The sequence below is a fragment of the Saccopteryx bilineata genome, chromosome 8 (genome assembly GCF_036850765.1).
Source record: "Saccopteryx bilineata isolate mSacBil1 chromosome 8, mSacBil1_pri_phased_curated, whole genome shotgun sequence".
NCBI classification, from domain to species: Eukaryota; Metazoa; Chordata; class Mammalia; order Chiroptera; family Emballonuridae; genus Saccopteryx; species Saccopteryx bilineata.
Genome location: NC_089497.1, coordinates 52584469 through 52608354, shown reverse-complemented (window position 1 = coordinate 52608354; position 23886 = coordinate 52584469). Strand labels below are relative to the sequence as shown.

The window sequence follows — 23886 nt, the reverse complement described above, 5'->3', positions numbered from 1 at the left end:
AAAGTCTATCCTAGAGCATACAATCTAAATTGATTCCACCCCCATGATTGTATCATAGAAACTGTTATTTCTCTCCATATAATCTACCCAATTTGTAATTACATATGTATGCATTTGTTGTAATGTCTTTCTCATTAAAATATATGATCTATGAGAGTAGAGACTGTTTCTATATGGTTTACTACTATATTCTTAGCACCTACAATATTTTGTGTCAAGGGCACAATTAAGTGCTCAATAAATTAGTGAATAAATCAGTGCAAAGATGGCATCATTCACTCATTCATTTATACACTATAATTTATTGAGTATATCGTGCATAATTGGTCAGTCCAGCATATCTATGAATACACAAAGAAGCTCAATAAACATTTGACTAAATGACGTAATAGAGTAGAAGTTCACCTGTTCTTCCAGTCAGTGTTCCCAGAAGCTTTCAAGTTCAGGTCAGTGAGCCTTCAACATCCCTCCTTTAAGAGAGGGATGTTCTCAGGGACCATGTAGAATTACTTACTTCTGTAGCGAGTACCTCCAGATGGCTATACAGGCCTAACAAACAGGTATGTCTGCTCTCTTTTTTATCAGTCATTACTAATCCTCACCAAAAAAAGAAAAAGTCCTCTTTTCTCTACCTTGACCACAATTTTTAAATTGTTTTATTCCTACTTTGCTCTAACTGCCTTTTTCTTTTTTATTTTCCTTCTATTTTGGGGCTTTGGTAACCAATGGGGTTTTGGTCTTTATAGCTCATTCCCTTTCCTCTGGCCAAGGAATTTATCCCACCTCATTTTATCTTTGGTTGCTCTCTACAGCATACACACTAGAAACCTCTTCAGGGCCTTCCAGGATCAAATGTGTCTTGAACAGATAAGGCTGGCAGGCGTTCAAACTCCAGATAAGGAAGATTATCCCTTTCAATCACTTTGTTAAAAAGCCAATTCTATCATCTATCCAAGCAGGCCATATCTTAGGTGAGGGGTCCCCAAACTTTTTACACAGGGGGCCAGTTCACTGTCCCTCAGACCGTTGGAGGGCCGAACTATAAAAAAAAACTATGAACAAATTCCTATGCACACTGCACATATCTTATTTTAAAGTAAAAAAAACAAAACGGGAACAAATGTTTAAAATAAAGAACAAGTAAATTTAAATCAACAAACTGACCAATATTTCAATGGGAACTATGCTCCTCTCACTGACCACCAATGAAAGAGGTACCCTTCCAGAAGTGCGGCAGGGGCCGGATAAATGGCCTCAGGGGGCCGCATATGGCCCGCGGGCCATAGTTTGGGGACCCCTGTCTTAGGTGATTCCTAAAGTCCAGCAAAATAAATAAGTGATTTTAGAAGTTAAACTTTTTTTGGTAGCTAATTTTATGTAGGAATTGTCAAAAATATTTTATATATCACCAATTAAACACTGACATTATTAGGACACTTTGGGCCTGCTGCACCAAATTAAATAATTAGTGAAAGCAATGATCTTCCTCACAGCAAATAACAGAGCAACTAGCAGATGTCTAGCATTCCACTCTATAGACTCATGTCAAAGACAAAGAGCCTGACTGTCAGGCACTTACATTATGGTATTAGGAATGCACTCAAAACAATGATATACAAAAAAAGATAAGAAAAGAAAACTGCATTTTGTAGCATGCTAACTGACAATATACATAGCAAAATATTTATAAATTGAGACAGTAATAATTAATATTTGCATGACATACAATTTTCACTCTGCAACTGTACTATTACGCATAGAAAATATGCTTATCCTTTGTAGCCACATCTGCCAGTGAATAGCTTTCCTGGGCAAAGAGAAGTTCTCCAGAAGGACATGCCATCTATCCCTAATCTACTGTTAAATTGTTAACTATGAGAAAAATACTGTTTTTGAAACAGAACCTTCCAACATTCCACACTGAGTACCAGTCTCTAAAATAAAGCACTTCGACCTTTAAATATAAAAAAGTTTGACATTATGAAAGCGAGTATACCTTATGGATTTTTAAAAAAAATCTAAACCAAATATGCCTTATAGGAAACAAGGTGAAAACAAAACTTTGCCATCAACAGAACAGTAAGGAGATAAAAGTGAGTGTGTATCACAGGCAGCATTCTACCATAAACTTCATATTTTCAAACTTATTCTTCTCTTATGTGGCCAACTTTCAATTACCCTCCAATGGTGAAGAGCTAAATCATGAATAAGCCATGAATAAAGACCCACTTTAGTCACTAATTTTAACCTTATTAAATAAACTATTTATTAATATTCAATATGTCAGGTGATGACAGCAATTTATAACAGTAAACTGGCCCTGGCCGGTTGGCTCAGTGGTAAAGCGTCGGCCTGGCGTGCAGGAGTCCCGGGTTCGATTTCTGGCCAGGGCACACAGGAGAGGCGCCCATCTGCTTCTCCACCCCTCCCCCTCTCCTTCCTCTCTCTCTCTTCCCCTCCCGCAGCCAAGGCTCCATTGGAGCAAAGATGGCCCAGGCGCTGGGGATGGCTTTGTGGCCTCTGCTTCAGGTGCTAGAATGGCTCTGGTTGCAACAGAGCAATGCCCCAGATGGGCAGAGCATCGCCCCCTGGTGGGCATGCTGGGTGGATCCCAGTCGGGCGCATGCGAGAGTCTGTCTGACTGCCTCCCCGTTTCCAACTTCAGAAAAATACAAAAAAAACCCCAGTAAGCTAAAGGAGAGTAAAATGATTTTTAAAATACTTTACTTATTGATTTTACAGAAAGGAGGTGGGTAGCGAGAAGTATCAACTCATAGTTGCTTCACTTTAGTTGTACTTTGCTTGCTTGTAGTATGTGCCTTAATCAAGCAAGGCACATACAAGGGTTTCGATCCTATGACCTCAGCATTGCAGGTTGACACTCTACCCACTGCATCACCACAGGCCAGGCTAAGATGATTTTAAATGGCCAAAGGTGATTATACCATCAGAACCTCAGATAAAATACAGAGCAATCAAAATTTGCCTTTGGCATCCTTTATTTCCTTTTCTGCAGTTAATCTCTCTCTCGGGTCACTCTTTCCCCACTAACCCTAATACCTTCATACCCCAAAGAATGTAGATCTTAGCTTTTTTAGATTATCACAGGTAATCCTTAACTTATTTATTGGTTAGTCTCCCAGAAGTCTACAGCACCTAGAAATCTTTTTCCCACAGAACCTATACTGTAAGAGTAATTAGGTTCCTAGACCAGATCATAAGAGTCTATTTAATATATATATAAGGTACTGAGGATTTTTTCATAACAAACAGTTAAAAATAAAACATTATACACAAGACAGAAAAGTAGGAATCACAGGTTATTTTCCTCCTCCAGGTGGTTTGGTAGCTACTGATGGATTGTATCCTCCTGCCATGCCACCTCCCCACCAAACACCTACTCTCCAAAGAGACTAAGCTGTCCCGTTAATTTTAGACTTCACGCATACTCTGCTCCTCATTACTTCTCAACAACAAAACAAATAAAAAAAATTAAAAAAAAGGAGGGAGGGTAGTTTCACTTGATTCTTTCTCCTGGTTAATTCCTATCTCCATAAAAAGTGAAAAGAATTAGGAATGCTCCCTGTCAGGAGAGAAGTTAAGGATAAAGAGAATAACATAAATGCTGAAGACAAAAGACTGTGGTCCAGACATACTATTTATTGGTCCAGTGAATTTGAGCAAGTTTCTTTACATGCCTGAGGCTCACTTTCCCCATGTATGAAACTGGTAGTAGTACTATAATGGCTATCTGCCCAGCATCCCTTCCCTCCTTCTCTTTGGGAAATTATCTCAACCCCACTACCTACTCTATATGACTTCGGTAAAGCTGCCCATCAAAGGGGCGGACATGTGATCCAGGACCCAACTAAGAGCGCCTCAGCCCTCTGGCCATGTGTTACTCCAGAAATGGGGCACAACGCAGCAAGGCTAATAACTCCTTTTCCTGAACTAGAAAGGGAGAGGGGTTGCTCAGCTGGAATGAAGTAAGTCTGGGCTGCCTGTAAAGTGTTTTCCAGTATGTGAAGAATACCCATCTGCAAAAAGAAAGAGACTAGAAAAATGACAGAAAGATTCCTGATAACATCTGAGACCCTGACTGCAGCCAACTCAGAGGTCTTCACAATACCCTTTTTTTTGCTTAAGCTAGTATGAATTATGCGTCTGCCTGCCCTCAGCAATGGCAAAGAACTCTATCACAGCCATTCACAGAGCTGTTGTGACATTTAATAACATAAGTAAGAGGACCTGACAATTGAGGTACTAAGTCATTGTTGAAGTTGCTACTACTGAAATCAGAAAATAATACCAAAGAGTAAAAGAAAATAACTGCCAGAAATTAAAACTAAAGGCAGGTAAGCCTAAAATAGCCTTCCTGGCTGGAGGAAGCAGTCTGGGGACAGATGTGGAGAAAGTGAATCCTCAGGTAAGGAGATAATCTAGGAAGTTAGTTCACAGCCATATTAGACTTCAAAAGAATTCAGAGTGAAAAAAACTAAGGAATTTTGTTTCTTGCACTAAATTTAGGAGTATGGTTGGCCTCCCAAAGAGGTTTGTCTTTTCACAATATCAGTGTCTCAATGTTTAAAGAGACCTCAAAATGTATAACTGTGATCTTTAAACCTCCAAGATCAGTCTCAATGTTTTAAGATCTAAGATACAACTTTGTTTTCATACAGTTCATAAGTATTGCTTTAGTCATTTTTGTTTCCTAAGTAATGACATATGTTTACATATTAAAGATTGATGACAATTTAAGGAAAGTATCCTTCAACTTATGAAACAGATGATTTCCTTAAAATTTTATACGGAGAGAATTGTAATATCACTATGTAATATGAAAAGAAATCACAAAACTGAGATATGCACACACACCCTGCTCAAATCAAGGAGCTGAGTTGAAGAATTTTGGAGAGAATGAAGACTTAATTCTATGGCACTCTGAACATGGCCAATGCCCCCCAAAACAAACATCCCTCACTGAGCAGCTACCATCACACGTGCAAGCACGTGCCAACACAAGCCACGTCCCACAGAATGTGCTCCATAAGCGGAAGTGCATGAAGTGCTCAGTCACTACAATCTGACAGAGTTCAGCATTTTCCCAATACACAGGGAGCGGAAAATAAAGGAATTTTCTCAATTTTAAATGTCCCTCTCTTAATTTTTTTTCCCCAAAACTATTCAACCAGAATCTAATGTGAGGTATAGTTATCAAATTAGTTACTTTGTTTCAGTTGTCAGGTATTCTGCAAAGAGCACTTCAATTTCTATACAAATTTGGAAACCACAATGCTAAGAGAAGAGAAATAACAAATAATATAATCCAGGGAAGATCAATTATTTCAATGAAAAATGTATAAAGAAAAGCAATAGAAATAAAAAATAAGTTAAAAATAAAGAAAAAAGTGATCTGTGAAGGAAGTAAGATCATAAGAGAAACAATAGTGAGGGAGAAAGTGATTCAAAAGAGGTTAGTGAAAGAGTAGTAACGGAAAAGGCGGTTCAAAAGAGCTGGACGATAAGTTAGACTTTGAAGGGAAGAGCAGCTGTCAGAAACAGGGACAGGAGTGCAGACCAGCAGCAGGGTGACAGTTTCGGGCTATGATATAACACTACTACTACAGACCTGTGAGTCTAATCTAGCGAATTCATGGTGGTTCAAAAGAGGCGTTAGCCCTGGCCAGGTGGCTTGGTTGGTTACAGCAGTGGTCCCCAACCTTTTTGGGGCCACGGACCGGTTTAATGTCAGAAAATATTTTCACAGACTGGCCTTTAGGGTGGGACAGATAAATGTATCACGTGACCAAGACAAGCATCAAGAGTGAGTCTTAGATGGATGTAACAGAGGGAATCTGGTCATTTTTAAAGAATAAAACATTGTTCAGACTTAAATATAAATAAAACGAAAATAATGTAAATTATTTATTCTTTCTCTGTGGACTGGTACCAAATACCAGTCCACGGCCCAGGGGTTGGGGACCACTGGGTTAGAGCATCATCCTGATATGCCAAGGTTGAGGGTTCAATTGCCGGGCTGGGCACACACCAAAATCCATCAATGAATGCATAAACAAGTGGAACAACAAACTGTAAATTTGTCATATGGTATTAAAAACCTCAATAAACTAGAAATCAACAAATAAGACCGCTAATCAATGATAGAAAATATATAAAATCCAGGCTTCCATCATGAAGTAAAAAAATTTCTCTGTTGTTTAATCATTTTTTAAAGCTTTGCTACAAAAATAACATGAGTAGAGGCATTTCTATGTGTGGCTCTGAAGGCCATGTAAACTAGCTATTTCATTAGACATTTCTAAATTGTTTTCTTAGATTAGACCAGATTAGACCTGTGATGATTCATCCCACTCCGAAACTTCCTTATAAAGTTGCTTTCTTCATCAAGCCATTTGCTTACACTAAGGAATATTATAAGAAAAAAGTCATAAAAAGCTCTTTATTATGGCTGCTGGAAGAATGCTCTCCAAATGCTATGCTGTTTTATGTACATCAGATCTCAGTAACATGAAAAGTAATGTTTTGATCCAATGGACACTGTAAATCCTATAAATACGATCCATTATCCCCTTTTGTTTTGGCTATAAGGAAGCTCAAAAGCCATATTTGGAGCCCATTCTACGAAATGAATAAACTATAAATGAACAATAAATTATTTATATCTCCAAAATGAAATGTTTGTATCTCCAAATGGAAATGTTACTTCAGTGTACTATTCTCTTACCTTTATTTTTTCCTTCATATGACTCTTTACCTGTACTATTCAAATTTTTTCTTTGTAAATTGAATTCACAACAGTTACACAGAATTAGAGGAATATTAAAAATGGTCTACATTCTACTATTAAGAGAATAAGGTTGAGGAACAGAAAAGATTTGCAAAAAAAGTTGTGTGCATGTTTTTTTTTTAAGTACAGGGTATCTGCCAGAATTAATATACTACATATAAGCCAATGTTCTATACTGTTGGTATCTGTCTATAGTATTATACAATAACAGTAACTAAAACTCAGAATAACCCTGGGAACTAAAAGTGCCTCTATTAAATAATATATTTAAATGTTTCAAGTTTTTTCCTCCAAAATATAAGAGCAGGCTAAGACACCATTTTAGATATACTCACCATTACTATTTTGTACTTACACCCTCAGAAAACCCAATTAAAAATAACAGCTCATTATCTTACTGTTACTCAGGTGATCCAGGCATTTATGGACATTCTCTATGGTTCTGTGTTGGGCCTCTCAGAAACTCAGTGAGCGTTCCTACTCTCTGTTTCAACTTCTACATAAATGATTCTAAAATCTCTATCCCACCTAGACTGGCACGCCTTGTCACAAACTTAATTAAATGCTCAAAATGGACCTTCATTATCTTGCTTTTCCTTTTCATCACCCCCTGGCTGGCCCCTAAGTAACTGTTTCCAAAGAGCACCTTCTTCCCAATTTCGAAGTTTCAACTTTTGTTCCTTCCTTCTTCTCATCTCTGGTATTCCATGTTTCAAGCTTAACCGTCTCTCTTCCTGATGTGCCTTTATGGTTGGCATTTTCTTTTGCATTTGCACTTACATTTTACTAGTTCAGCCCTGAATTATAAGTTAACCTCTCCCCTCTCAGACTTCCCACTTCACTTTGTATTCCACTGTTTCAGTATTGCTTTGTTTTGTTTTTTTCAAGTCACCTCCCTCAAACCTAAGATAACAGCTTCCTACAACCCATTACATCAAAGTGACATCTCTCAATCTAATCTTTCAGGGAAATCCAGGATCTGGCGCCACACTAATTATCTCACATTTCCCACAACTATCCCTAAATCACCACTCACTTCACCAGGCCAAGTAGGTTAATGTGACCATGGTGCTAAATCACATTTTTCATTCTACCTCTCCTCCCTACACCTGGAATGCCCTCCTCTCTGCCTTAGCCAAATCTTACTAATGTTGCAGGATATGGTTCATGTCTTTTCTTAGTAATGAGGCCCTCTCTCTCTTCATTATATCCCATACAGACCTTGTTCTTATCTCATTCACAACTGTATGCACAATCACTATCAAACTTTCAGGAATTAACTATGCTCTAATTGTTTCACGTGGATGCTGTCCAAGGCAGTCTTATCTATGCCCACGGTGTTAATTACAAACTGTAAGCTGACCTCTAAATCTAAATCTCCGTATTTGTCCTTCTTCACTAAACTTCAGACTTATACAGCCAGCTAGCTACCTGACAGTGACTCTTGGATGTCATACGGGCACCTCAGATTTACCATGTCCAAACACTGAAACACTCCTTTTCCAGTCTTGCTCATTTCAGCCCTATTAGCTATCCAGATCCTCGGGGCAAACATCTAGAGGTGACACTTGATTCTTCTCTTTCCCTCACATCACACTTCAATTCATGAGAAAGATTTGAAGATTTGTTGGTGCTACTCCCAAAATACAGCCACACTATCTCACCACTTCTCATCATTATCAGTAAGAATCACCTCTGCCTGAGCCTTTCTAAGAGTCTCCTAAATGATCTCTCTGCTTCCTCTCTTTCTCCCTTACAGCCCATTTTTCACAGAGCAGCCAGAGTGATCTACTCAAAGCCAAAAATCAGATCATATAACTCTCCATCTTAAAACTCTTTAATGGTGCCCTGGCCAGGTAGGTCCATTGATTAGAGCATTGTCCTGACACGCCAAGGTTGCAGGTTTGATCCCCAGTCAGGGCACACACAAGAAACACTCAGGAAATGCATAAGTAAGTGGAACAACAAATCAATGTTTCTCTCTCCTTTTCTCTAAAATAAATTGAAATAAAAAAGTAATTTAGCCTGACCAGGTGGTGGCGCAGTAGATAGAGCGTCAGACTGGGATGCGGAAGAACCCAGGTTCGAGACCCCGAAGTCGCCAGCTTGAGCGCGGGCTCATCTGGTTTGAGCAAAGAGCTCGCCAGCTTGGACCCAAGGTCGCTGGCTCCAGCAGGGGGTTACTCGGTCTGCTGAAGGCCCGCGGTCAGGGCACACATGAGAAAGCAATCAATGAACAACTAAGAAGTCGCAACGCGCAACGAGAAACTGATGATTGATGCTTCTCATCTCTCTCCGTTCCTGTCTGTCTGTCCCTGTCTATCTCTGCCTCTGTAAAAAAAAAAAAAAAAAAAAAAAAAAAAAAAGTAATTTAAAGCTCTTCAGTGGCTTCCTATCATATTAGACTCAATCCAGACCCCTCACAGCCCGCAAGGCCCTACACTACCTGTCCCATTCCTACCTTTCCAACCTCACCTTCTGCACTCTGTTAATTGTCCTATTGCTTGAGCATCTCTGGTTTTCTCTCCACCCCTTGATCAGTACTGAAGGCCTTCTGTACTGGCTGTCACCTCTGCCTTGCTCTTCTTCACAGCATCCTTATATGCGCCTTCTTTCTCACCTTTCAGGTCTCTCCTATCACAGAAACCCGACCACCATGAAGGCACTTTCTATCCTATTGCCAGGTGTTACTCTCCTTATATACAGTAAATAGTGATAAATGCTATCCCTCTCACTAGAATGTAAACTTAAGTATTTTGCAGGAAGGCAAGTATAATGTAAGAATTTTCATATTTCCCATTACAGTTTGCCTGAACATGTAAGAACACCAATAAATACCTAGTGATCAACTTATAACATGGTATATCTGAGCTCTGCAAAACCGTAAGTTTTTCTAAAGCCAGACACAAAAAGAGTGATAAAACCACGACTATTATTTAGTATAAGTTCAGAATCACATGTTTCTTGACTCAAACTAAACCAAATAAACACTAATTTGTACTGTAACCATTTAAATTTCATTAAAATGACAACTGCTAAGCAAGTGATTTTCATAAAGGAAGCTAAAGTCTTACTTAATGTTATAATGTCCAGTTTTCAGTGTACATCTATCAGGAAACTGAGCAAGTTTCCTTGAAAGCATTTTACAATACTTTCTGCATTCCTGCACTCCTGTGCCTTGTTCATTGTCAGTAGAAGCAGAAAGCGGCAGTCCATCTCTGACACGAATGACTGAGGCAGATAAAATCATAGACATTTCAACCAACAGAGAAGACCTAAAACAAAATGAAAAATTTGGGTAAGATAAAAAGTTAAAGTCAAAGCTGATAAACAGTCCAAACATATTCAACTCATTAATAATCAATGACATATTAATTAAAATGATGACAAACTATGCTTCCCTTAACAAATCAGCTTTAAAAACTAATACTTGCTTCTTTCTGGCATTTTCATAAGTATATGTGGAAGCAAATACTGGAGTAAACAACAGTGTCAAAATAAGTGGGCAATATTCAACAGAGTATAGTAATATTTATGGCCTTTAACCACAAAAAAATTAGATGCTGTATAACCCTATCCTAATAAACACCCAAACAGGGGGATAGTTAAATAAATTATAGTACACCCATATGATGGACTATAATGCAGAAACTAAATGTTATGCTTATGAAAAATAGTTTAATAATGTGGTAAAATATTTATCTGTTAGGCAGAAAAAACGGCAGTATAAAAACCTCAAGTGTTGTCTTCCATGAAGACAAAGAAAAGGAAGAAGGGAGGGATAAACGGAGAAACAGATCTAGGAAGGAAACATTCCAAAATTAGAATAATGCTTATCCCCAGGAAATAGTATTATGTATGATTATTTGATAATTTCCTACGTTTTCACAATATTTCACAATGGGCATATCTTACTTTTATAACCAGAAACAATATTATTTAAGATAAATCTTAAAGCTAAAGAATTACTGGTTTTAATACTATCTGCAATCTTTTTATCAGAAAGTAATCATAATGGCTTTCTTATTAGGCCATGCTTTACAAAAAGAGATAAAAAGACTACATAGGCCTGGGTCTGCAAGAAATCAGGTAAACAGCCAAACTTTGATTTAAAAAATATATATTATATAGCAGTTCTGAAATTTTAGCTTTTATAAAAGTTGTTAGAAGCTTGGTTAGAAATGCTGATTTCTGGGCCAACCTCCAAAATATTCTGATCTATTGACTGTGGAATGAACGAGACTTGAGAATCTTCCATTTTTAACAAATTCCCCAGGTAATTACAATGCTATTGTTTAAGGATCACACTTTGAAAAACATTGAATTAAAACATGTTCACAGTGTGAAATTAGTGATAACTGTTTTCTGTTAGGCCATCAGAGCATTAACTATGCCACTAAATGCTTCTCTTTCACCAGCAGTAGAGGCAACTAGTACAAACTGAAAAATCTGACAATAATTTCATATGCTTTTTTCATGATATCATATTGCAGACACTAAATTAATCCTTACCTGCCCAGTTCAGCTCAGTCAATTTTATCTCATTACAAAAATGAAAAATCAATTGAGTAATATACTGCTCACAAACATTAGGGGATATTTCAAAATGAATATGAAACGATATAAAAAAAAGAAGCTTTTTTTTAAATTAAATAAGAACATCAGAAAAGCGAACAAGTCAAAGAAAGTTGTTTGACAAACAAAAACAAATGATAGAAAAACAAAAGAGAAGAATCAAACTAGATACAAAACTAACAGGAAGCAATTTATAAAATGGCAGTAGGGAACCCACAAGTGTCAATAATTACACTAAATGTAAATGGATTAAACTTACCAATAAAAAGACACAGAGTAGCAGAATGGATTAAAAAAGAAAATCCAACTATATGCTGCCTACAAGAAACACATCTAAGCAACAAGGATAAAAACAAATTCAAAGTGAAAGGCTGGAAAACAATACTCCAAGCAAACAACACCCAAAAAAAAGCAGGTGTAGCAATACTCATATCTAATAATGCTGACTACAAGACAGAAAAAGTACTCAGAGACAAAAATGGTCATTTCATAATGATTAAGGGGAAGTTGAATCAAGAAGACATAACAATCCTTAATATATATGCACCAAACCAAGGAGCACCAAAATATATAAGACAGCTACTTATTGACCTTAAAACAAAAACTAACAAAAATACAATTATACTTGGAGACCTCAATACACCGCTGACGGCTCTAGATCGGTCATCCAAACAGAGAATCAATAAAGATATAGTGGCCTTAAACGAAATACTAGAACACCTGGATATGATAGACATCTACAGGACACTTCATCCCAAAGCGACAGAGTATACATTTTTCTCTAGTGTACATGGAACATTCTCAAGAATTGACCATATGTTGGGCCACAAAGACAATATCAGCAAATTTAGAAAAATTGAAATTGTACCAAGCATATTTTCTGATCATAAAGCCTTGAAACTAGAATTCAACTGCAAAAAAGAGGGGGAAAAACCCACAAAAATGTGGAAACTAAACAACATACTTCTAAAAAATGAATGGGTCAAAGAAGAAATAAGCGCAGAGATCAAAAGATATATACAGACAAATGAAAATGAAAATACGACATATCAGAATCTCTGGGATGCAGCAAAAGCAGTAATAAGAGGAAAGTTCATATCACTTCAGGCCTATATGAACAAACAAGAGAGAGCCGAAGTAAACCACTTAACTTCACACCTTAAGGAAATAGAAAAAGAAGAACAAAGACAACCCAAAACCAGCCGAAGAAAGGAGATAATAAAAATCAGAGCAGAAATAAATGAAATAGAGAACAGAAAAACTATAGAAAAAATCAATAAAACAAGGAGCTGGTTCTTTGAAAAGATCAACAAAATTAACAAACCCTTGGCAAGACTCACCAAGGAAAAAAGGCACAGGACTCAAATAAATAAAATCCAAAATGAAAGAGGAGAGATCACCACAGACATCATAGATATACAAAGAATGATTGTAGAATACTATGAAAAATTATATGCCACCAAATACAACAATCTAGAAGAAATGGATAAATTCCTAGAACAATACAACCTTCCTAGATTGAGTCATGAAGAAGCAGAAAGCCTAAACAGACCAATCAGCAGGGAGGAAATAGAAAAAACTATTAAAAACCTCCCCAAAAATAAAAGTCCAGGCCCAGACGGTTATACTAGTGAATTCTATCAAACATTCAAAGAAGACTTGGTTCCTATTCTACTCAAAGTCTTCCAAAAAATTGAAGAAGAAGCAATACTTCCAAACACATTTTATGAGGCCAACATAACCCTCATACCAAAACCTGGCAAGGATGGCACAAAGAAAGAAAACTACAGACCAATATCTCTAATGAATACAGATGCTAAAATACTAAACAAAATACTGGCAAACCGAATACAACAACATATTAAAAAAATAATACATCATGATCAAGTGGGATTCATCTCAGAATCTCAAGGATGGTTCAACATACGCAAAACGGTTAACGTAATACACCATATCAACAAAACAAAGAACAAAAACCACATGATCTTATCAATAGATGCAGAAAAGGCTTTTGAGAAAATACAACACAAATTTTATGTTTAAGACTCTCAACAAAATGGGTATAGAAGGAAAATATCTCAACATGATAAAGGCCATATATGATAAACCATCAGCCAACATCATATTAAACGGCATAAAACTGAGGACTTTCTACCTTAAATCAGGAACAAGACAGGGGTGTCCACTCTCTCCACTCTTATTTAACGTGGTGCTAGAAGTTCTGGCCAGAGCAATCAGACAAGACAAAGAAATAAAAGGCATCCATATCGGAAAAGAAGAAGTAAAGGTATCACTTTTGGCTGATGATATGATCCTATACATCGAAAACCCGAAGGACTCCACAAAAAGATTATTAGAAACAATATACCAATACAGTAAGGTTGCAGGATACAAAATTAACATACAAAAGTCCATAGCCTTTCTATATGCCAACAATGAAATATTAGAAAATGAACTCAAAAAAATAATCCCCTTCACGATTGCAACAAAAAAAATAAAATACCTAGGAATAAACATAACAAAGAATGTAAAGGACCTATATAATGAAAATTACAAAGCATTGTTAAGGGAAATCGAAAAAGATACAATGAGATGGAAAAATATTCCTTGTTCTTGGATAGGAAGAATAAATATAATCAAAATGGCCATATTACCCAAAGCAATATACAAATTTAATGCAATTCCCATCAAAATCCCTATGAGATTTTTTAAAGAAATGGAACAAAAAATCATCAGATTTATATGGAACTATAAAAAACCCCGAATAGCCAAAACAATCCTAAGGAAAAAGAATGAAGCTGGGGGCATTACAATACCTGACTTTAAACTATATTATAGGGCCACAATAATCAAAACAGCATGGTATTGGCAGAAAAATAGACACTCAGACCAATGGAACAGAATAGAAAGCCCAGAAATAAAACCACATATATATGGTCAAATAATCTTTGATAAAGGGGCCAACAACACACAATGGAGAAAAGAAAGCCTCTTCAACAAATGGTGTTGGGAAAACTGGAAAGCCACATGCAAAAGAATGAAACTCGACTACAGTCTGTCCCCGTGTACTAAAATTAATTCAAAATGGATCAAAGACCTAAATATAAGACCTGAAACAATAAAGTACATAGAAGAAGACATAGGTACTAAAATCATGGACCTGGGTTTTAAAGAACATTTTATGAACTTGACTCCAATGGCAAGAGAAGTGAAGGCAAAGATAAATGAATGGGACTACATCAGAATTAAAAGTTTTTGCTCAGCAAGAGAAACTGATATCAAAATAAACAGACAGCCAACTAAATGGGAAATGATATTTTCAAACAACAGCTCAGATAAGGGCCTAATATCCAAAATTTACAAAGAACTCATAAAACTCAACAACAAACAAACAAACAATCCCATTAAAAAATGGGAAAAGGACATGAACAGACACTTCTCCCAGGAAGAGATACAAATGGCCAACAGATATATGAAAAGATGCTCAGCTTCATTAGTTATTAGAGAAATGCAAATCAAAACTACAATGAGATACCACCTCACCCCTGTTAGATTAGCTATTATCAACAAGACGGGTAATAGTAAATGTTGGAGAGGCTGTGGAGAAAAAGGAACCCTCATTCACTGTTGGTGGGACTGTAAAGTAGTACAACCATTATGGAGGAAAGTATGGTGGTTCCTCAAAAAACTGAAAATAGAACTACCTTATGACCCAGCAATCCCTCTACTGGGTATATACCCCAAAACCTCAGAAACATTGATACGTGAAGACACATGTAGCCCCATGTTCATTGCAGCACTGTTCACAGTGGCCAAGACATGGAAACAACCAAAAAGCCCTTCAATAGAAGACTGGATAAAGAAGATGTGGCACATATACACTATGGAATACTACTCAGCCATAAGAAATGATGACATCAGATCATTTACAGCAAAATGGTGGGATCTTGATAACATTATAAGGAGTGAAATAAGTAAATCAGAAAAAAACAAGAACTACATGATTCCATACATTGGTGGAACATAAAAATGAGACTAAGAGACATGGACAAGAGTGTGGTGGTTACCAGGGGTGGGGGGAGGGAGGACATGGGAGGGAGGGAGGGAGAGAGTTAGGGGGAGGGGGAGGGGCACAGAGAACAAGATAGAGGGTGGCGGAGGACAATCTGACTTTGGGCGAGGGGTACGCAACATAATTTAATGACAAAATAACCTAGACATGTTTTCTTTGAATATATGTACCCTGATTTATTAATGTCATCCCATTACCATTAATAAAAATTTATTTTTTTAAAAAAAAAGTTGTTTGATTATGCAAATGAGATGCAAAACTAACTTTTATTTCATTGGTGAAAATGCACTATACAAAAGGCTGAAAGCACTGTAGTATCTGCACATTCCCTGATTCCCTAATTTCTGTGAGCAGTGTATAACAAAAAATATCATAGAAAACAAATTGGTACCAAGTTTGGAAATCAGTAGTCCCTAGGTTTCAAGTCAAAATCTGAGTGCCACTCATGATTTAGTAACTGGTTGACAATAAAAATTAACCTAAATATTAATGTTATTGCATTAAATATACTTCCCCCTTTTCCTGTTGTCTTAAGCATATGAGAGAAATAGCTAGGTATTTACCATTTAATATTTTTCTCTTCTATTTACTTAAATGGAAAAAATCTAGCAGGACTTAAACTAGCCGTTACGATAACGGATTCTTTGAACTACGTTTTTCTATACTCAACCAGTTTCTTTTCTTTTCTAAAAGCAGTAGCAAGGGAAAACTGAGATCCTCAAGGGATAAAATCTATATTAAATTCCCTTTTTAAAACTATTACCATGCTTTATTTAATTATTAAACCACAGTTGCAACACTTGGCCTAAAAAAGTAGAAAAACATCCTATTTCATTCTCTTTAGCATTTATTATTTAAATATAAAACTTTTGTCTTTACAGAAATATACTGCATCATAAGGACTACCCCGTGAATTAACATGAGGGCAGAGTTGTGATCTATAGTTTCCAAACATCCATATACTTAGTATTTAAAAGTAGACTATATTCCTTCAAGCTTAATCTTTCTAGGATCCCAAAAGAAATATCAGAAATTATCTTTATTATCAGGTGCCAACTTCCATGTAATCTTCTAAGTTACTCCTTTCTTCATGACTTGAAAGACAAAAGGATAAGATTCATACTTCCTAAAACATAGACTGAGGAACGAATACCAACCTGTAAGTTCCATTCACTCAACAAATATTTATTGAGTACTGTCAAAAAGAAAAGCCACAGGCCCAAAAAGGCTTAGCCAGTGATACCAAAGCTATTGATAGATTAAATTCCTAACCTAATTGTAGTTTCAGCCTCATCCAGGAGTATAATTTTAAATCAATCAGTCTGGAATTTCCTGCTATCCATACAAGTGAGATAATCTACCAGGTAAGACCCCACCACCACCCCCGCCTATCATTATCTAACACAGGGGTAGTCAACCATTTTATACCTACCGCCCACTTTTGTATCTCTGTTAGTAGTAAAATTTTCTAACCGCCCACCGGTTCCACAGTAATGGTGATTTATAAAATAGGGAAGTAACTTTACTTTATAAAATTTATAAAGCAGAGTTACAACAAGTTAAAGCATATAATAATAATTACTTACCAAGTACTTTATGTCAGATTTTCGCTGTTTGGAAGAATAAATCTTTATAAAACAACTTACTATAGTTAAATCTATCTTTTTATTTATACTTTGGTTGCTCTGCTACTGCCCACCATGAAAGCTGGAACGCCCACTAGTGGGCTGTAGGGACCAGGCTGACTACCACTGATAACAGAATAATTCACTCATAGTAACTTCTTAGCCTCACCCTCGTTCTGCTTATAAAAACATTCTGTTTTGGACAACCCCTCCGACAACTCTACTAGTTGCTAGACAGGATGCTGCCTGATTCATGACAAGTTTAGTAAAGCCAATAACATCTTCAAATTTACTCATTAACTTTTGTTTCTTTATTTTTTTTTTGTGGGTGTGTGTATTTTTCTGAAGTGAGAAGTGAGGAGGCAGACAGACAGACTCCCACATGAGCCCGACTGGGACCCACCTGGCATGCCCACCAGGAGGCAATGCTCTGAGCATCTGGGCAGTTGCTCTGTTGCAACCAGAGCCATTCTAGCACCTGAGACAGAGGCCATGGAGCCATCCTTAGCACCACGGCCAACTTTGCTCCAATGGAGCCTTGGCTGCAGGAGGGGAAGAGAGAGATCGAGCGAAAGGAGAGAGGGAAGGGTGGAGAAGCAGATGGACACTTCTCCTTTGTGCGCTGACTGGGAATCGAACCCAGACTTCCACACACTGGGCCGACACGCTACCGCAGAGTCAACCGGCCAGGGCCTAAATTTTGTTTCTTAACAGTCTGTACTGTATGCCAGGGACTATGTCAGACATTAGGAATACACAGTTCCTACTATCAAGAAGCATCAGTTCAGAATTAAAGAAATTCAGGTTAAAAGTGCAAACACAATACAAGCTGCACTGCCCACCACTTTACTAACTGGAAAACTACAGTTGAGACAAATTTGCTTTTCAGATATTCCTATTATATATCTTTAGGCTTATAACCAAAAGTACAATACAGTAGTGATAGTCCCTGTCAAAATTCTTAAAAGGCTGTGAGAATTATTTCTATTCATCAGTTAGCAAGATTTTTCTGAGGCGAAAAAGTGATCTAGCGTCCAAACCAGTTAACTATCAAAAGAAACTGGGATGACTGTCCAATGACCAATGCCTGCCAGGCTTGATTAATCTGTAGACAGACTTCAATCATCTCCCCTTTTCTTTTTACCATGGATTCTTACTGTAATTCATATATATATATATATATATATATATATATATATATATATCACTCTCATCTTCTCTGGACTGTGCTAGCAGAAAGAGGAATCTGTCCACATCCAGGCCAAGCTGGGGTTAGAGTACCCTCAGAGTCTAGGCAAGCTGGTGGTTGGGAAAACCAAGGAAAAGCCAATGGGAACTGGAGAAAGCAAGAGGTTAAAACACTTGCATGGGAAGATTTAGGAGCAATAGTAGTGTTATCAAGGCCATAGATACATTTTAGATCACTGGTCCATTCTCCCTCACCTTTAACACTGGAAATATTATATATGCCTTAGCAGCAGAAAACTCACGGAGAATATGAGTACTAGCTTCTATATCCTCTCCCTAATAGCAATTGCTAAAGAAAAAAGCCCAGGATTAGAATCTAGGAAGGTCTAGGCAAATGTGTACGTAAAAGGCTGAGGAAAAGAAACACCCACAGTGCTAAACTATAGCAGTGGTACCAACCTTCTAGATTCAAGATAACAAAATATTTATCTCTTTTTCTCAGAACCTTGTGGGGTAATGACTGTGGACACAAGGCACTAAGAAGGTAATCTCTCAAAAAAACCCAAAAAACCAAACCCAATGTATAAGTATATACTTTATCCTAGCAAGATGCTTTCACAATGGCTTCTTTTAAGACAAGAACAATCATGTTGAGTGAATCACTCATATTTTATTTTAGTTCATTATTTCCAAACTTCAGTCATCCAAGTAACATTTTGAGAATTCTTACCATATCTGTATCCCACCTGTACTATCATCTACCTAGTATAAGTCTTTCAATTGATTTATTTTTTACCCTACACTTAGCAATAGTATTTGAGAAATCAGTTTTGATGTGTTAGGCTTTTCTCCTAACTTAATAAGTTAAAATAGAGAACTTTTTGGGTTTCATTCACATATGTGCGTGTGAAAATTTTGGATATATCACACAAATTATCTTGCATATCTGATGGTACCAAAATTTAATAAACACTACCTTGGTACATATTTTATTAAAAGTGCTAACAGAGACCTGTGAGAATTGGGGGAGGGGTGTTATCTGGGAAGAAGGCTATACTAACTGTGACGCACAGGGTTGGGGCAGACTGAGTGTAAAGGGAAATTATTTACACAGCCATAGGTTGGCAGGAAGGTACTTGGTAAACCGTTTGAAGAAGAAAAGGGGAAAGGGTACTGAGGACAACCAGAATTTATTTTGCAGCTTGCCCCCCACCCCAGCACACAACCTCTTCAGCAACCTTTGATATGCCTATCATAGGAGCTGGCACTGAACAGTACATATAAAACCTCAGACGGTAATTCCCGTACCTAGGAACAGGGTCCCCAAGACATGCACAAGTGTGTCGGTCACCAACATTTGTGTAGCTCCTCATAGTTTACAGTGAATATGTATAAGCTTCATTTTACGGATAAGGAAATGAAGGCTCCCCTTCTCAATGTCACACTGCTAATATATGGCAGAACTGGAGCTTAAACCTAAGTTTCTTCTATCTCTAGATCACTGTGCTACACCAGTCTCCTAAAACCAAGGGGCAAGAACCCAGTGATACAGAAACTATATCTAGCTACTCATTTTGAAATAATACATTTATTGTTATTAGCTTACATTTTCTTTAAAAGGCAGTACAGTAGTTAACAGGATGGGCTCTGAAACCCAACTGCCTGGGTTCAAAAACATAAAAGTACTAACTGTGCCTTTCTATGTTCAATTTCCTCCCCTGTAAATTGTGGTTACTAACAGTATATATCTCACAGGGTTATTTTAAAGATATTGATAGTATTCACCTTATTGGAACATGTAAGAAAGATGAAACATTGCCTTGCAGACTAAAACTGCAATAGCGTGACCTGTGGTGGCGCAGTGGATAAAGCATCGACCTGGAAATGCTGAGGTCGCCGGTTTGAAACCCTGGGCTTGCCTGGTCAAGGCATATATGGGAGTTGATGCTTCCAGCTCCTCCTGCCTTCTCTCTCTCTGTCTCTCCTCTCTCTCTCTCTCTCTTTTTCTCTCTCTGTCTCTCTCTCTCCTCTCTAAAATGAATAAATGAAAAATTTTTTTAAAATTAAAAAAAATAAAACTGCAATAGCGTTTGCCATTATTATTATTATTTATTGACTGCCCTCTATTTATCAGGCACTCTATACACATTATCTCATGTAAGTCTCCCATAATCTGTCAGATAGATAGTATCAATTCCATTTTACCTTTGAGGAAATTCAAGCTCAGAAGGTTAGGTAATTTATTCAGTACCTAAACTAGTAAGTGACAGATTTAAATGCTGGTCTAACGCTAACCACCTCCTGAGGCACTGCCTCTCAACATATCCAAATTTCTAACTCAATATGAAGAGGAAGGTCACAGGCACCTCCCACCTTTGATAAGAGCTGGGCTGCTTTCATACACCAATATAAAATATAGATTTTTAAAAATCAGTCATACACCGCCCTGGCCGGTTGGCTCAGCGGTAGAGCGTCGGCCTAGCGTGCGGAGGACCCGGGTTTGATTCCCGGCCAGGGCACACAGGAGAAGCGCCCATCTACTTCTCCACTCCTCCCCCTCTCCTTCCTCTCTGTCTCTCTCTTCCCCTCCCGCAGCCAAGGCTCCATTGGAGCAAAGATGGCCTGGGCGCTGGGGATGGCTCTGTGGCCTCTGCCTCAGGCGCTAGAGTGGCTCTGGTCGCAACATGGCGACGCCCAGGATGGGCAGAGCATCGCCCCCTGGTGGGCAGAGCGTCGCCCCTGGTGGGCGTGCCGGGTGGATCCTGGTTGGGCGCGTGCGGGAGTCTGACTGTCTCTCCCTGTTTCCAGCTTCAGAAAAATGAAAAAAAAAAAAATCAGTCATACACCAAAAGAAGCCCTAAACTGAAAATGCCTAGATGTCCCATTAACTTGGGGTATGGTCACAGATGTCAGATTTAGTTACTGAACTACAATCTTTATGTACCAGAAATTGTAGGTACTGTTTAATTCCTTATCATTTCAGCACCTGAGCAAATGCCAGTAAGGTAGGTGATTCAGAAAGTTTTAAAAGTGGCTGTTCCAGTTGTTAGCTGGGATCCCAACATCTTCAATCTAGTGGCTGACACTTTGGCTCTGGACTTTGCCTTGGCTGAATAGGCATAAAAGGGACTGGTTCTCAAGGTATCCACCTACCTTCAGATGATGACCCAGAAAGCTATGGAACACCTGAGAAGTTCAAAGCTGCTTTTACTGGCAAAGGGATTCAAGCCGGCTGGGGCTCGGTCTCCTATTTAGAATTACTCTTCCACATGTCGAGCCAATTGCTCAGGTCTCAATGCCACATCGCTCCCAAAGTGCCACTACCAGGGTCTGACCACTAGGTTTCGGAGAGCCAACGCGGGCAAATCTCGGGCTCAACGCTCATTCAATCCCCACAAAACGCAAAGGTAGCCACTAGTTCAAGTCCCACCCTGCCTAAAAGAAATAGAAAATGCCACGTCCAGTTTTCTGGGGCACCTAAGCAGCCTAGATAGATCACGGTGATTCTGACACCTGCGCGCCAGGGAATGCCCTCCGCCACTGACAGCTCAAAGCGACAGTCCCTTCCTGTCGGCCCTGCTGTCCCATACTCACGGGAGGGCAGCCGAGGGGGGCAACCGCCGCCCACGGGGCACCTAACACACCCCGCAAGTCCAAGGGGACAAAGTCCCCGCAATCCCGTCTATCCGGAGCTCGGTGTTTTCAACGGCACCCGGCTCCCGCCCACACGACACGGGCTTGGTCCCTGCCCTGAGATAGGTCTGTAAACACCAGGGAAAGGCTAAGGGCCAGGGCCGTGACAGGACGCGGGGAGGGTGAGGGGAGCGGCCCGCCAGGGTTTCGAGCGACCCCAAAAGAGAAGAAACAACAACTGGGAGGGGTCGGTCGGTACCTGTCGAGTCGGGGAAACCCGCCGCTCCGAGTGACGCGCACCGCGGTGCGTTGTGGGACCGGGGCGTGGCCTACCGCGGGGCAGCCCGGCGCCCTACGTGGCAGGCGCCTGGCGTCAAGCCCCGCCCAAATGCCGGCTTGCCCAGGCCAATCAGGTACTGTGAGAAGGACACACTGACCCGCCCCCTCTCGGGGCTTGAGGTGGTCCGGTTTCTCCAGTAGAGATTGGCAGTTTTTCCACGTACCTGTACCAAGAGGTTGCGAACTGGAGACAGAGTGTGCTGTCCTGCGCAAATAAGGCGAATCTCTTCCCCCTGCTGCCTCTATCTGGAGGCAGTTTGTTTCTCACGCGGCAAACACTTATCCCTGGAGCAGGAAGGAGAAGCCCCTCCCCCCCCCCCCCCCCCCCCCCCCAGTAAGCAAGAACAGTTCCAGCTCCATCTACTACCACACACAGAAAGACACCTAACCTTGGCAGAGAAATACCAGGTGCTGGACCCAAGGCCCCTTCCAGTATTTGCACCTGTCATGCATGATTAAACAAGCCCTTACTGGTTGTTGACTATGTGCCAAGCATGGTGTTAGGCATTAGATTATAACAGTGAACATAGCACTAAATGGAATCTAAAGTGTAATAGGAGCAAGAGATGTTAAAGCATAAATCACTACATGATTACAAATTGTGATCAGTACTATGAAGGAAAACTAGTGGTTGCGATGATGGATTAATTCTGGGCTATCAGGGAAAAGCTCTTTGAAGAAGTATCTTTTAAGCTCGATGCATATGAAATAGCCTTCAAGAATGTTAAAGGCCAGAGGAACTTTGTGTGAGGTTGGGGGGCATGAGAGAACTTGATGTATTTATTCTAGGAACTAAAAGTAAGTCAGTATGGTTGGGTGTAGGAAGCAAGCTGGGGTTGAGGTGAGAGGAAGGCTAGACCATGCAGGTTCTATTGGCCCCATTATAGATTTTAGACTTTTTTTTTTTTTTTTTTGGAATGTATGCTAAGGTCATTGGGCAGCTAATATAGAGTGTTAAGTAGGATCTGATTTACATACTTAAAAGCTCACTCAGGCTGTTTGTGGGGAATAGTTTGGAAGAGGTCAGGAGGGATTGCTGGAAGGCCAGTTTGGAGGCAATTACATTACACAAGGCCAGAAATGATGGTGGCTTGAACTAGGGTAATGACGGTAGAGATACAAAGAGTTGGATAATTTGAGACATGTACAAATCAGAGGTGGACTTCAAAGGACTTAATGGATTGGTTTGCCAGGAAGGGTGAGGAAAAGAGGAGCATTAAGGATGACTCCTTAAGTAACTAGATGGGTTAAGGAGCCATTTACTGATTCAGGGGACATAAAAGAAAGAGAAAATGGTTGGGATATGTTAAATTTGAGGTACTTATAAATGGAGATATCAAATTTGGATATATCAGATTTGGATATGTAAGTCTGAAATTCAGAAGAATTGTCTGGCCCCAGCAGGGTAGCTCAGTTGAAGGTTCAATCTCTAAAATAAGGAAAGGAAGAGGAACTGTTTTTGGGGTTTCTTTCTTTCTTTCTTTCTCTTTCTTTCTTTCTTTCTTTCTTTCTTTTTTCCTTCCTTCCTTCCTTCCTTCCTTCCTTCCTTCCTTCCTTCCTTCCTTCCAAGTTTGCTTTTTATACCAAAGCATGGTGTTGGGCAGATAAAATGTATTATGCTCAGTTTGTTAAAGATAACACGAGGA

General features: G+C 38.9%; 1 protein-coding gene across 2 annotated transcripts in view; it reads right to left on the bottom strand.

Moving 5' to 3' along the window:
* Positions 1-22209, bottom strand: part of SEC22A (SEC22 homolog A, vesicle trafficking protein) — a 68220-nt gene extending 46011 nt beyond the window's left edge. For both annotated transcript variants that reach the window (XR_010726859.1, XM_066241362.1), the window contains exons 1-2: positions 22161-22209; positions 9883-10083 (exon numbers count right to left, since the gene is read on the bottom strand). Coding sequence is in view for 1 of the 2 variants with exons in the window: in XM_066241362.1 (XP_066097459.1) it covers positions 9883-10064 (182 nt within the window). In the remaining variant the exon portion in view is untranslated. The remainder of the gene's footprint in view (positions 1-9882; positions 10084-22160) is intronic.
* Positions 22210-23886: the final 1677 nt, after the last annotated feature.